Source organism: Pituophis catenifer, unplaced genomic scaffold (genome assembly GCF_029215685.1).
Source record: "Pituophis catenifer annectens isolate HBS135680 unplaced genomic scaffold, rPitCat1.0.hap2 SCAF_12, whole genome shotgun sequence".
NCBI classification, from domain to species: domain Eukaryota; kingdom Metazoa; phylum Chordata; class Lepidosauria; order Squamata; family Colubridae; genus Pituophis; species Pituophis catenifer.
This window is the reverse complement of record NW_027256892.1, coordinates 10,616,043-10,631,950: the sequence shown is the minus strand read 5'-3', so window position 1 is coordinate 10,631,950 and position 15,908 is coordinate 10,616,043. Positions and strand designations below refer to the sequence as shown.

The following is a 15,908-nucleotide window of genomic DNA, read 5'->3' as shown; positions in this document are numbered from 1 at the left end:
AAAAAAGGAAAAAGAATGTCTTCCCTTGGACACCTGCATGTACAAAACAGCAAAGAAAAGCACAAAGGAGAAGCTATCTCATATATGCCAACTTACTTTCTTTCCTTCAGTGTCCCCACAGTAAAATTGTTCTGCCTTTGTTTTGCCTTGAACAACAGGATCAGCAGCCTCCAAATGAGAAGGATTTGCAACCAGTGAAAGAGTGATGGTCCTGTCAGTGACACGGTTAATCCTTCGGTGATACATTCCCAAATGGTACTTTACATCCCCTGAGCCCTGAGAAAAGAGAGTATTATTAGGCAGATATATTTTTTTTCTGTGAATTTTTAGAGCTTCAAAATGGCTACTTTGCAATTTAGAAGAAAAAGAACACGTATCCAAAATACGTTCACAATGGAGCAGAGGCAGATTCTAAATCCTATTGCTACCAGTTCGCTCATGCGCACGTGCTTGTGTGGCACTTCTGTGCATGTGCAGATGCATCCAGGCAGGTGTGTGGAGCCTCCCGCCACTGCTACCATTTTGCCCAATCTGGTGCGAACCGGTAGCAACCCACCACTGCAATGGAGTCTGAAATTCAAATCGGAATTAAGACAGCAGTGGGGTTCCTATTTGAATTCCTGATACTGGTGTTCACTATTGATAGGATTTATCAGACTAAATCTAACTGGATTAAAATGCAGTATAGAAGAACTGTTACTCAAACTATGAATGGCACAGTATTTATTGCCAGGAATCACATATTTTCATTATTTTTGCACCCAGTTGTTTCTTTAAGTCATCTGATATGGTTTTAGGATTCACCCCTTAAGCTCAAGCTGACATGAAAGCACTTTAATGCCATGGGAACCTCATTCCTGACATTCAAGAGCAATCTTGAAAACAATTGGAAAACTGAAGAACTGGAAAAATGTTAGGGCATATTGTTGAGGTCACACTCGACTTTTTTCAGTGGCGGATACAGAAGTTGTCACTGTGTTCAAAACTAAATACAGTGGTCCCTTGGTACTCAACTGCTTTGAAACTCATTGAATTTGGTACTCAATGCATTTTGATGTGAAAACTTTGTCCCAGTACTCATTGTTTGCTTGGTACTCAATGTACAAGCTAGAATTTGTCGGTGTCAGCTGCCTTGTGACTCACTATATTATTTCTTATGGGAAAAATCTGTTTGGTACTCATCATTTTTGATACTCATTGCACTACCTGGAACCAATTAATGATGAGTACTGAGGTACCAGTGTACAGTTGTTATTAACTAATATGAAGAAAGTTCCTGTCCCAATAAAATATATAACCCTAGTAAAAGTTGAACTCACTTCATCTGCAGCTTCTAGCTTAGAATCAAACTGGCAGAAAATTTGTTCCAACTCCTTTCTGATAACATTGGCAAGAACATTCAGACGCCCTCTAAAAAACCAAAACCATATTTAGTCAGATACTACATGGAATAAATTGTCTACTGTAGGAGAAATAATTTTTTTGATTAATAAATTAAATCAAATTTCACTTAAACAAGGTTTCAATTACTACTTTGTATACCTCTTTATGGCAACCCTATGTCCTATCAATATTTGAAAAAAAATGGGCCTTTGGGACTAAAAAAAAAAGAGCAAAATCATAAAAACAAATGGCAGGAAGAATACAGCTCAGAATATTTTGACTGAAGGGCAGGTTAAAGTTCAGCATACTCTCTCTTGACAGCTTCACTCTCTTCAACCAGTTTCCTCCAAGGACAACTTTACCTGTGAGGCATTCCCATGATAACATAATCCACTCCTTTCTCACTTGACTTGTCAATTATTGTCTTTAAAGCAGGAATCAGAACCTCACAGCCTTCCAAGCCAAACCGTTTCTCAGAAGACCACTTTCTGTGCAGGAACTCCTCAAACCTGGAAGACATAGATGCTGTTTAAAGATACCTGTCACATAATCTGTATGAGTGTCTGGGCTCTTCTGCAAAGTCATGCTAATGTGCATCCCTCCTGTCCTTGTGAGAAGAGTATGTGGATGTAAATCATACTGCTCTTATCTTACTGCATCTCAGGAGTGAGGCTGGGAAGTGTTGCTGCCCTTACAGAATGAAATGTAGAGTAACTTGGAGACACTGATTAGTGGATTCTCTGCTTTCCTTCCTCCTGCCCCCGCCCCAAATGTCACCTATCAGGAGAAAAATTAATTACCATTTGCTCTCCTGAATGCATGTTGGTCTGGGTGACTACTTCAACAAATCCTGTTACTGTCAGGTGCAGATAACCATAGTCTCTCATGAATAGCCAAAGTTAGTAACTTTATTGTTTGCCACACATTACAAGAATTTTACCAGACCGCTTTCCTTACTCTGGAATGACCAGATAGGCTTCATGGATCTTGGAAGAGGTCAAGATTATGGTACTTGCGGCTGTACAATGACTCCAAGCTAGGCTCTCGCTTGACCCCTCCTTCCAGCCTAGATGGCAGTTTCCCAATAGTTACCCATCTTTGCTCGTTATGTAAGAGAAGTTCTATATTGCCAATTGAAAGATTAGCCACTGTTTCAAGAGTGATCAAGAGTGATGGAAACTGCAGTCTAAACATATATGGAGAATATTTTCCATGAGATACAAGTTTTCACAAATGTCATTACTGACACTTTGTGGGGTTATAAATATGGCTAGGGTGGAATGTTTACATCTCAATTTACTGAAGGTGTTATGTCCTTGTGTCTATGAAATATGAACAAGGAAACCTTAAAACTGAACCTACCATAATCTTCTACTACTGGTACCTGTAATTTCAACCAATGACAGTTATGCAAATTAATGAAAAAGAAATACCTGGTTGAACGCACTAGTCTGGCCAGCAGGGTGCGCTTCTCCTCATTGGAGAATTGCATGATACCAGGTGTTTCAAATTTCTGCCTTATCCACTGACATTGTTCAAGATCATTAATAAACATGAATTCTACTCCAATGTGCTGACAGTAAGCCATCTGTTAAAGAAAGGAAATATGCAAGTTGGAGCAGAAGATTCAACCATTTCCAAGCACAAATTAAAAGCTTACTTTATGTGAGCTATGTCTTAATCTTATTCATAAGTTTTTCTCTTTCTGAAAACCAAGTTAATACAGCGATGATTAAGTCAATACGGAAAGTCTAAGCCAGTTAATGGAGTTTCAGATAAAGCAGGATTTCAGTCCAAGTGCTGACAAATCAAATCCAACAAATTACGCACTAGTTAGACATTGTATTATTCTTGAAAAATGTAAATAATCAAGATTTGGCCACCGAAGACTGTTTGCGCAATTCTATTCAATTATAAAACAGAAAGTTACATTTAGTTATAAAATGAAAAGTTAGTTATTTCCAAGTTCTTCAATTAACAGTGGACAACAGGAGATCATTAAGTGGAAAGATCAGATGTAACAGTCAATTTTTCCTAGGAAAATATTGTTAGCTTTGGATTTACGTAAGCAACATGCTGCAGCATCAAACATTGATATGCTTTGGAAGAGGTCTGGTTTACATGAGACACTGGGAAAAAGAGATGGTTTGAAATGTGTGGGAACATAGCTGTGGCATTTCTTTAAAAAGAGCCATGTGTTTCTCTTTCTTTAGTACTCTAGCTAAAAATTACCTGAAAAGAACTTGGCTGCTTTAAGGGGCTGACTTATTAAAGAAGCTGTACTTTAATGAGAATGGCCTGCTCTGTTTTCAAGCTTATGAGGAATCTGGAAAAAAGTTGTAGTTGCTTTAAAAAGGCATATTTCCATATTTTCCAAAGCACCTCTTTTTAATCATTTTCAAAGCAAGCACAGTTCTGCTGTCCAGTGCACTCTATAATCTGAATACTTGCTAAAATCAAAAAAAGATAAACCTAGGTGAAAAATGTTTCTTGAAGTCAGGAATTTGAAAACAACCGAATTTATACTCCAGGTAATGGAAAATACTGTGCCAGGGAGGGGTAGAGACAGAGAAGTAGAGAATGTTTGGCAAGAAATGGCATTTAAATAACCTTGCTGGAAATTATTTTTAGCCAGGGTTGTGACGCCGAGAACATGAGCAGGGCACAGAGAATTATTCCCTTCATCAGAAAGTACTGCTACTTAATAAAAGACAGAAATTAGAAACTGGCTTATTGGGAAGGAGAGAACAACTCCAAAACCCAGAATAAATGGGAAGCAGGGCCAGGGAAAAAGCACTGCTAATGAGGTAGCTGAAGTTTTGTTTCTACAGAAGGCAAATACAGCAGAGTCCTTAAAGGAGTTAAAATGACTTTGAGATACTGTATTTTTTTTCTTTCCAATTCCATTTCCTTCTTCTTTTAGTTTTTTTAGTCAGCAACAGCTTTTTTTTGTTTTTTTGTTTATCAGAGTCACCCATTATTGTCAAAGGAAATTATGTGACTGCCAAGAAACAAAGGAAGAAAAGTGCTTCCTTTGGAAATGACCATTTTAAACTTTCATGTGAGCATTTTTCCACAATGCATCCTTTTTTAGAATAGAGAACTCACTAGAACAGCTTTGCTCTTTCCTGATTGTTTTTGAGGATATGGGGAAACCACGTTACAGTTTTTATTTTACAGATTTCTAAAATAGTGACTGGGCTTGCACAACATGAAAGCTAAAATGGGTCTTGGGCAGGGGTGAAATCCTACCGGTTCGGACGGGTTCAGGCGAACTGGTAGGGATGATTGGCATCGGTTTGCCGAACCGGTAGCAATCATCCCCACTGGCCACATCCACGCCCACCCGGTTGCCTCTTTGCTTGCTGCTCCTGGCCGCTCGGCGTTTCCAGCTGCTCGGCCCATCTACCCACTCCCGCCCTATATAAGTTCCCTTTACCATACGGCCCAGCTACTTGCCTCGCCTGCTCAGCTCACCAAAGGTAAGCAATGCATGCCTCCTGCTCACCCTTTGCCTTGGGTTGGGGCCCAGGATCCAGGGACATGTGATTCCCTGAGGCCCCGGAACTGCCGCCTGCTTGCTGCCCGCCTCGACCTGGTCAGGGAAAATACCATTCCCTGGCTCCGGCGCTACCCTAGAGCCACCACCCACCTTGACCAGGTCAGGGAATGCATCATTCCTTGGCTCTGGCCTTGCCCTGGAGCTGCTGCCCGCTCACTGCCTGCTCTCCCTTTGCCATGTGACGCATCCTTACCTTGCTCCCATGGCTGGCTGCCAGGAAAGGCAAGCCAGGGCTGAGCTGTCGCCGCTGTGAGATGCCTGCAACCGTAGGCTCTTTTTTTTGTGTGTGCCTGGAGGCGCTTCTTGTGCCGAAAGATACAGCGGCTGCAGGCTTCTTGTAGCAAAAGTTACCTGAGCCGCTCCCCTTCTTAAACACGCTGCCACCATCGCTGCCCTGTTCCATGTGCTGGCTACGCATGCACACACCATTTATTTATTTGTCATTCATCAGTGGCAGCATGCAACGGTGTCCGCATGCGTGGCTGGTGCATGGAACAGGGCGATGATGGCAGCAGCGTGTTTAAGAAGGGGAGTGGCTCTGGTAACTTTTGCTAACAAGAAGCCTGCAGCCGCTGCATCTTTTGGCACAAGAAGCGCTTCCAGGCGCACCGAAAAAAAGAGGCTGTAGCTGCAGGCATCTTGGGGCAGATGAAAATAAGTAGAATAGAAGTTAAAAAATCTTTCCTACCAGGTTCTGTGGGCGTGGCTTAGGGGGTGTCATATGATTGAATGGGTGTGGCTGTGAGTGACATCGAGTTGACCATGCCCACTCAGTCACAGGAAACCCCCCCCCCCCCAAGCCATGCCCACAGAACCAGTAGGGAAAATTTTTAGATTTCACCATTGGTCTTGGCTATTTGTGTTTCAGAGTAGTAGTTAGTTAGTAGCCAGTTAGTTCAGCCCATTTATAGTTCAGTGTTTAGGAATTCAGGCAATTGGGATCATTTGGTAAACCATGGTTAATTATGCAGCAGAATGTTGTACAAATATGGCTACCTAATTTGATAATGGGTATCAAGTTGCCTCACAATTTATTTCCCTAAAATAGATTCTTAAGTTTAAGATTATACATGATATGATTATACATGTTTCCATAAGCTAAAATATTCTTTTGTTCATATCAAAGCTTGCAGGTCTTCTCTATGGTAGTCTGATGAGGTCCACCCTACAGAACAATCTTCCTCCTATATTATGTAAAAGGGGCATTGGTCCTACCTGAGACACACCTTCTCGTTGGGTGGAGACAGCAGCCAGGATGGGTGTGCTCGTCTGCTAAGCTGATAGACTGAGCCTGTCAAAGTTGCTAAGTCCCGCCCTTGTTACTGGGCAGACCCAGCTTTTGGCGAAGACGAGAAGACAGGCTCGGCGTGTGGGACACCAGATCAGGAGAGAGAAAGTATACAGGAGACAGAGACCAGACTGGGCAAGGGAGGGTCTGGCTGCTGTCTCCACCCAATGAAAAGGTGCGTCTCAGGTAGGACCAACGCCCCTTCTCCATTGTGGGTGGAGACAGCAGCCAGGATGGGACATACCAAAGATTCACGTCCCTACTATTGGGCGGGACCAGGCTGGTCCGAAATACCCTCCCCTGACACAACCCGCTGTAGCACCCTACGACCAAAAGCGGCATCTGCCGACGCAAACTTGTCCAGTTTATAGTGCAGGATGAACGGAGAGGGCGAAGTCCACGTAGCTGCCCTGCAGATTTCAAGTAATGAGGCCTGAGTGGCCCAGGCCGCCGAAGTCGCTGCGCTGCGGGTAGAATGCGCCGTCAGTCGAGAAGGTCTCGGAAGGGAGCGTAGTTCGTAGGCCTTGGCGATCGTCTGGCGGATCCAACGTCCGATGGTCATCGACGATACCTTACTGCCCAAGGAAACCGGCAAGAAGGAAACAAAGAGCGATTCTGTCCGGCGGAAGACTGCCGTTCGTTTAATGTAGATTTGCAGTGCCCGTCGGACATCAAGAGAGTGCCACCGCCGCTCGAGCCTATGGGTTGGGCGAGGGCAGAAGTTGGGCAGGACAAGCTCCTGCATACGGTGAAAGGTGGTATTAACCTTCGGCAGAAAGGTTGGGTTCAGACGGAGAACAACACAGAGGTCCTCCCGGATGGAGAGGGCCACCATCTCCGAGATGCGGTGAGCCGAAGTAATTGCAACCAAAAAGGCAACTTTGCACGTTAAAAGCCGAAGACTGGTTGACTGCAAAGGCTCGTATGGAGCAGTCGTGAGCGAGTTAAGAACAATGGATAGATCCCAAGTTGGGTATCTATGTCGAACAGGAGGGCGGAGATTCGTGGCACCTCGCAGGAAACGGTGAATCAAAGGATGCTGGGCCAGAGAGGATAGTGATCCAAAGGAAAGAATTGACGAGATTGCCACTACCTGTCGTCGCAATGTGTTGGGAGAAAGCCCTTTGGCAAGGCCCTCCTGTAAGAAAACTAGGATATTGACGATCGAGGCTCGAAGGGGTGGAACCCCGTTCTGTTGACACCATGCACAAAAGGCCCGCCAGGTGGCCGAGTAAATTCGGTCCATAGACAGCCATCTAGAGGACTGAATAGTATGGATCCCATCTGCAGGAATGTTGACCTTCCCTAGGACACACCGCTCAACCGCCAAGCGGTCAGACGTAGCCACTGCAAGTCCGGATGTTTCACGGCCCCCTGAGTCAGTGTGTCCTCCGGTTGAGGAAGCTGCCAAGATGGGGCTATTGATAGAGACACTAGGTCCGCAAACCAGGGTCTGCGTGGCCAATGTGGGGCCACAAGTATGATTTCCGCTCATTCCAGCAACAATTTGCGGATCACTCGGGGAATCAGAGAGACCGGAGGAAAGGCATATAGGAGCCCCGGGGGCCACGGGGAACGGAGGGCGTCGATGGCCTCTGCATGAGGCAACGGGTACCGCGAGATGAAACGCGGCAGTTGAGCATTGTCCGATGTGGCAAAAAGGTCAACCACCGGAGTTCCGAAGCGTGTCGTGATTTGACGAAAAATGAGCGGGTGGAGACGCCATTCCGCATGGTCCAGTCGCTGACGACTTAGCCAGTCCGCTTGAAGATTGGTGATGCCGGCAATGTGTTCCGCACGCAATGAGGCGAGGTGAAGCTCTGACCAGAGACCCAACCGCAACGCCTCCGACATCAGGGAGAGAGACCATGTACCCCCCTGACAATTCACATGGGCCTTTGCTGTGACATTGTCCGTCAGGACCAAGACATGGGAACTGGCTACGAGATGATGGAAGGCTCGAAGTGCCAGGTAGATCGCCCGCAGTTCCAGCCAGTTGATGGGACGATGGGATTCGGTGCTGGTCCAGGTGCCCTGAGCAACTTGGCCCAGACAATGAGCCCCCCATCCCTGAAGGCTGGCGTCCATCGTCACCACTATTCTCTGTGGGTCGAAAAAGAGACAACCTCGAGAAAGAGCCTGAGAGCGCCACCACCTCAACGACCTGATCACCTTTCTGGTGACGGGAACGGTCACGCGAGAAGTGCCCCTGCCCGCCTTCTGTAAGGGCAAAAGGAACCACTGAAGCTCCCTTGAATGCAGCTGGGCCCAGGGAACAATGGAGATGGCGGATATCATTTTTCCCAGGAGCTGGGACAGGACAAGGGGAGATACAGACCTAGACTGTTCAACTATAGAAACCAGGGATCTCAAACTATCCTGTCACTCACTCGATAGGTAGACCCGTCCCGCCACCGAATCTATCAGAGCCCCCAGATGGACCAAAGAAGGGACTAAATGGCTCTTCTCCAAATTAATGGAGAAGCCATGAGCAGCCAGAGTCTGGAGTGTAAGTTGCAGGTCTGAAGAGGCATGCTGATGGGTGGAAGACAAAATTAAAATATCGTCTAAATAGCATAGTAGACGAACAGATTTAGTTCTAAGGGAAGCTGCCAAGGCAGCCAGTACCTTGGTAAAGGTACGAGGGGCCGGCGAAAGGCCAAAAGGTAAAGCCCGATACTGATAATGGCACCCCCCCGTAGCAGAACCTAAGGAACCTCCTGTGGGAGGGGAGGATGGGGATATGTAGATAGGCCTCGGTGAGGTCTATAGAGGAGAGGAGATTGCCCCTCCGAACACCGTCAAGGATGGATTTTAACGACTGCATCTTAAACTTACGGTACGCGACATACCGGTTGAGACGTTTAAGGTCCAGAATAGGTCTCCACCCCCCCCCGAAGACTTTGGAACAAGAAAGACACGGGAATAAAAGCCCGGATAGAAAGGAGATGCTGAACCGCCGAGTCCATAAGGGACAGTTTCTGGATGTCATTGGAGAGCGGACAGCGCACAAAGAACCTCGGAGGGGGGGGAGAGAAATTCAATGGCCAAACCAGATCGAAAGGTGGCCAGAACCCATTTATCTGAAGTGGTACCTTCCCAAACAGGGGCGAAAAGGGCCAATCTGCCCCCAATGGGAGGACCCAGGATGCAGTTAGCGACAGCATCTGGAGAAACGACCTCCTTCCCCTCGAAAGGGCCGTTTGGAAACAAATGTCCTACCTCTGGGCGCCCTGTCTTGAATGCCCCGCTGCCTAGGCTGAAAACCCCCGTGCGACCTAGCAGAAGGAACAGAAAAAGAGGACCCTCGTAGGGACGAGCCTGTGGACGGTACGAGTAAGGATGGAACCTTGCATCACCCCTACGGAAGACCGCCTGAAGGACTTTCTTTTTGTCCTTGGTCTCCGTGAGGAAGGCGTCGAGAGGGTCCCTGAAGAGCTTGGAACCAGAAAAGGGGACTGATGCCAGACGCCATTTATGCCTGGCATCAGCTTGCCAGTAGTGAAGCCAGACTAGACGCCGGGCGGTAACAGAAGAGGCGAGGGACTTGGCCGCAAAGCGGGCGGCATTAAGGGAGGCGTCCGCTGAGAACTGTGTGGCAGTGATGATCTTATTCAGTTCCTGTCGGACACGAACATCCTCAGTGGCCAAAGTGTTTTGCAAATGACGAAGCCAAAGAAGTGTCGTCCGGTTGAAGAACGATGCAGTAGATGCTGCACGGATGGCCCAGGCGGCCCCTTGATGTGCTCGTTGCAAAACCTGCTCTGCCTGACGCTCTTCAGGACGGAGGCCTTCATCTGAAGTTCCAGGAACCGGGGCGTGCGGCAAGAGGGCGGCCACTGGAGCATCAACGGATGGAACCTGGAGAAGGTCCGCCAGATCCGGAGCCACGCAGTAGTTCCGTCGGTCCGTAGAGGTGGGACCGATGCAGGAGAGGACCATTGCTTCCGGATGACCTCAAGAAACAAAGGGGGGGGGGTAGGGATTATGTCCACAGGCCTGGATGGTTCGGCAAAGAGTGAATTCAGAGCCCCTTGAGAGGTCGTAGGGACAGGCTGTGCCGAGGCCGGGGATCCCAGTTGAGCCGTGAGGACAGCCTTGTGCAGTAAAGATTTGAATAAAGCTTGGGGAAAAAGGCCCGTAAAGGCAGGCTGGTCTGGAGGAAGGCCCTCATCCTCTGACAGATCCAATTCATGAGAAACTTCCTTGGCCAGTGATGAAGCATGACTCGAAACAGACGCAACGGGAGAATCCAGGGCATCTATGGAAAGAACGTCGTCTTGTAAGACATCCACCCGAGAGGTAGAGAGGCCGGAGTGGATAGATGCAGCTCTGCTGACGGGCCCAACTTGGGATGCCAAGGACTGTTGCACCGCTGTGGCAATCCATCGATGAATTTGTTCTGGTGAGATGAAATCATGCTGTTGTGCCGCACCAGAGTCGGATACGGTTGGGGGAGGAGCTGAAACTGACCTAGATGAAACGGGCAATGTGGGAGTAGGCATGCCAGAAGACGTTGCCGGAACAGGGTCCGAAACAGCGGCGGCGCCCCACAGAGCGTCGGGTTGAATCACTGCAGGGCAGTCCTGGAGGGAAAGTTGATCCATTTGAATCCCAGGGCAGCTGTTGATGTAGCCTGTGGAGAGACCGTAGTCATCTCCTTGAGTGATTGCTGATGCCCGCTGGCCTTGGCACATAGTTTTTGTAGTACTTTATCCCGGCAAACCTCTGCACAAGAAGAGCGAGTGTGAGAGGAGGATTTGTGATGGGGCCTAGCAAGGGAACCAGAAGACACCCCCTTATTGGCAGAAGAGGCCCCTAAATGCGGTGGATCCTCCGGGCGCCCTGCTTTGTGGCAATGCTTCGATTTATGCGAAGCCTTGGGCATGGTTGTGGACAGAGAGCAGAAAGTTATTAATCAGCCCAGAAGGCACAGGGTAACCTGGAGGCCTCAAACAATAATACCCTGGCAAAGGCGAGAAGGTTTAGGTGCTGGAAACAAGCCAAATCTGCCCAAAAACGGGAGCGCAGACAACTCCACTTGAAATAAGCAGGCACAGGGCTGTAGCAATCCAAATTCGCCTTTTGACAGCAGCGGGCGTGAAGTGCAATTAAAAGTGGGGGGGCGCAAAACTCCACCAACGCGAACCACCGAAATGGAAGAAACGGCTGTGCTGACAAGACAAGGGGGCGTTTAAAACCCCTCCAAGCCGTATATAATGCTGCTGATTGGATTCAAGGCTACAAAAATGGGGCGCTGCAGCACGCTGACAGGAATTTCAAATGGCAGCCGACAAGCGGCTAAGCAGTTTTCGCGCCCTTTTCGGGCGACGCAGCAGCCAAGAGGAACGGCTAGACAGATTTTAACACAAAGCTGTCGTTTCCGAAGGGCAGCTGGAAGGCACTCTTCACAAACAATAGTTGGGGGCACGAGGCTCCACTAGACGGCTCCGAAAGGCAAGAAAAGGCGAGAAAAAAGAAGCCGAAAATCAAGCCGATTAAAACGGGCTGCAAATGGCCGCCGGGCGATAGTGAGGGGAGCGCGAAAACTCCGCAATTGCCAATCCGCCCCAAAAACTTGGGAAAAAACGGGAGCGTGAAACTCCACCAGCCCCTCAAAGAAACTTGGTCAAAAAAAGAGAAAGGGGGTCCCAGGAAAAGGCAACAGCCCCCCCAGATAACCAGCAAGCTAGTTACAGGGGGAAGACTTACTGTAAGCTGAGAGTCACGGAAATCCAGTAACAATCCAGAGTCAAGCCAATAAAATCCACAATAGAGTAAGATGAAATCTAAGTCCAAAGAAGTCCAGTAACAATCCAAGTCAAAACCAACAAAGCCAACCATAAAATGCGATCAGAAAGGATAGAAATAGCAAGAGAAACAGTCCCACACGCCTGTCTAGGCTGACAGACTGAGCCAAAAGCTAGGACTGCCCAGTAACAAGGGCGGGACTTAGCAACTTTGACAGGCTCAGTCTATCGGCTTAGCAGACGAGCACACCCATCCTGGCTGCAGTCTCCACCCACAATGGAGAATTGCAGTGCTGGCATATTCTTTGATTTTCTAGTTACTATAAAATTATTTCTTATTATTATTCCCTGATTCCTGATTATTTTACTGGATTGTTTACATCCACGTGATCCCAAAAATACTTAGCTGGCTTTCTTACCTCCAAACGGCGGATTATTTCCCGAAGTGGAAGAGCGGACTCATTTCCTCCAATGAAAGTTGTAGTTGGCAAGTGAAAGACTTTGTCGAGGTCCGATTCATCTAGGCCATAAAACCCTGCAGGATTTTGCATAGGTAGCAGAAGGCAAAGGAGGATTGGAGAAGGTGTTCAGTTCAAGACAGTCGTTACACAGGAACCAGGTTTTTGGTAGAGACGGGGAGGGACAAGAAAAGCAGCAAAAAGTAAGCATGAAGGAGGTTTGTATGAACAAAATACAAGCGGGAATTAAAATATTGGACAGGTAAAGTGAGAACAAAAGAAGTGTAAAAGTGCTTATGAACATAAGCAATATACTTGCCACAAAAAATTGGTAATTAAACCCAGGGAAGTGATTAACATGGAATTTAGACCTCCACACATACATTTGTAGAACATAAGGAGTACAAGTACAGCAAACACATATTCCCACCACATTCCACCACATATTCAAAATTAAAAAAAACTGAAGCAAGAAATGAAGAATTAAAGGACCAATTTCCCAGAACCAAAAGTATGAAAAGCCGCAGGATGATACAAGGTTCTGCAGAGGACTCTCCAGAATAGCTCACTACAAGGAACAAGGATTTTATATTGAAATGGTCTCTATGTAGACAAAACTCTTTCTACAAGCCTCACCAATACTTTGACTTCTGGAAATCTTGAAAGTATTGAAGACCTATTACCAAACATTCCTTTCCACACTGGCTACATATATTATGTAGTTAGACTATAACAGGACTAACATTAATATATTTTTGCATCTGATGCTGGAATAAAAGAGTCTTGGTGGTGCAGCGGACTAAGTGCTGTTATGTAGCACTTAGCTGCCTGCAATTAGTGCGAGTTCAAATCTCACCAGACTCAAGGTTGACTCAGCCTTCCATCCTTCCGAGGTAGGTAAATTGAGGACCCAGACTGTTGGGGGCAATAAGCTGACTTTGTAGAAACACCGCTTATGGGGGGCAAAAGCCCTAATAAGCAGGTATATACAAAAGAATGAAGGCTATTGCTATAGTGCATTGTAAGCTGCCCTGAGTCTTCGGAAAAGGGCGGCATATAAATTGAAATAATAAATAAATAAAATACTTAAAAATTGTCTGCAGTTGATGATCAGATAGCTTTCAAAGCTGGAAAGATGACAAAAATGGAAACTTTCAGAAGTGCCAATTCTGTACTGCAGCCTAATGAGAACAGGCAACTACTATAGAGAAGTTTTGAAATTATCCCTCACCTTCCCTTCAACTAAATGCTAAACCCAAAACTACGAAGGATAAATCGAACAGAGTAACTAAATTATCACAAAATACAAAAGAAACTAGAAAAAAGATCCTCAGTTATATAAAAGGCCAAAATCATTTAAAGGCCAAATTCCTGATGGAGGAAAATAACAACCAGAAGATGGCTGGTAAAGCTACTGGATTGCTAGAAGTGATATAGGACTCCTGGATAGCAAATTCCATAACTTGATTGTTATATCAAGAAAACTTTACCCCCTCGATTTCTACCAACCATGCATCAGATGCAGCAGGACACCATGGACCTCAATGCCTGATGAAATATTGTGTAGGAGGCAATTCCATTCTTCTCATTTTAACAAGATTACAAACTTTTGAAACAGATCAAGGAAAAAGAAATTTATATAATATAGGGCTATCACAAAGAAAAGACACTCTATTCTTGTTTTAATATTGTTTGGCACACATGTTTATTCAGTTATACAAATCTGCGGCCATCAATGATGCAGAATGATGGCAAAGAAAATAGGAGACCAATGTAATAGGTATACTGTAGAAAAGCAATGCTTGGCTGATTAATTCAGTACCTTAAGTAGAGAATGGCTTGTTTTTAAAGTAGACATTTTGGGTCCAAATCTATATTCAGCTACTTAGGACTCATGAATAAAAGATGAGATAGACATCTACTGTAATAATTGTATTGTAGATAATTGGCCTGAAAAAGCCAAAAGTCATTCTTATTCTCAGGCTAAAATACAATTATATTGTGAAATGCGATTGGAAGAGTTGTTTATTATAGGCATCAAATCTGTACAAATGATAGAGAATTTTCTCAGGGTTATAGCCATTGCAATCAGACACTCAGATAAACTGCTGAATTGCGTTTACATTATAAATCATTGTTCCTTTCAATCATTAGATTAAAAAGTACACATTTTCAGTTAGACGTTTATAATTAAAGTGCTCAGCTATTCTGCAAAAAACCAGAACAAGCTTATGAAAAGATGGCACTTCATTTTTCTTTTAGCAATGCAGATGCAGTTGTGAACAACTCACATCCTAAATTTCACTATCCACAAAGGACTTTCTGCACAAAAGAACACAAAACTCAGCTAATATACCTCAACCAATTTGATATGTGTTCTGATGAACATCCAGTTAACAATTACATTTCAACAGAGACCAATGTGTTAAAGCACAACAAAGCTTTCTGAACTATTCCAAATAAGTAAACAGAAAGCAAATAAAGAGAAAATAGCTACCACATTGAACACAATGAAAAAGAACATAATTGAGGTGTGTGACTGATGAAGCACTTTGATCACACACATTTCTCTGACTGTTAACACTGAAAGCGATTCTGACGGGAAAACAAAAGACCAAAAACACTGCTGTAAAACAGAGCAAGTTGTAACTTTTACCTACACTGTACATGCCCAGAGTCAACTATTCAGAGAGTCCTAAACTCCAGAAGGGTTAAACGCTCATTATTTGCATACCTCCTACTGTTAGCACTCTCAGCCGCTCCTTGAATACAGCAAGATCTGGGGAGGGAGGGAAAGGTCAGGTGCAGAAAGGAGAAGACAGAGAAACTGAGTCAAAGTTAGTTTCTTTTTAAATTCCGAAGAACTGAGAAAGTAGTTGCAAAAAGAGAAAGTAAGCTTTTAAAAACAACATCCGCACATACACAATAAAAAAAAATCACCAAAGAAAAGGGGGTTAAATGACTGTATGCCAGGAGAAAATCTGAAGAATCTTTCAGAACCAGCTATATTGACTGCAAAGAGAATAAAATAAGCACAGCAATTACACCTGAGAGATAATGGCAGTTAAGTTACATGTTTCGGACTTCATTGCTTATGCAAATAGAACAAAAATCCTAAACATTGAAGTTGTTAAATATCCTTAAGACAGGTTTCTGGTCAAAAATCACAAGTGAACAAGTATGACAGAATCGTGTACCCCTTCTACATGAGACTGTTGTGATTTAAGATTTTGTAGAACACTGCACTGGCAAGGAATAAGATAGCATAGGATTCATACACTTTATGCTAACATATCCTGTGCTATAGAATTGAACTGAAAAGTAACAAAGATTAGGAAAAGTTACAGTCTTGTTTATGTACCTGAACCTTAAGTTAACAATCTATGCAAGGACAATTTTAGTTTTCCTATTCTTATCTATAATTTGTTTATATGAGAATCACCGTTCAACTGAAAACAAGTTTATAT

At 45.0% G+C, this 15,908-nt stretch overlaps 1 protein-coding gene across 2 annotated transcripts in view; it reads right to left on the bottom strand.

Moving 5' to 3' along the window:
• The window catches only part of OGDH (oxoglutarate dehydrogenase), a 58,407-nt gene that overhangs the window by 21,110 nt on the left and 21,389 nt on the right, over positions 1-15,908 (bottom strand). Inside the window, exons 5-10 of one of the 2 annotated variants that reach the window (XM_070952523.1) lie at positions 15,176-15,220; positions 12,403-12,518; positions 2,817-2,971; positions 1,746-1,892; positions 1,320-1,410; positions 97-276 (exon numbers count right to left, since the gene is read on the bottom strand). In XM_070952523.1, coding sequence (XP_070808624.1) covers positions 97-276; positions 1,320-1,410; positions 1,746-1,892; positions 2,817-2,971; positions 12,403-12,518; positions 15,176-15,220 — 734 coding nt within the window. The remainder of the gene's footprint in view (positions 1-96; positions 277-1,319; positions 1,411-1,745; positions 1,893-2,816; positions 2,972-12,402; positions 12,519-15,175; positions 15,221-15,908) is intronic. The other variant, XM_070952522.1, reaches the window with a different exon arrangement.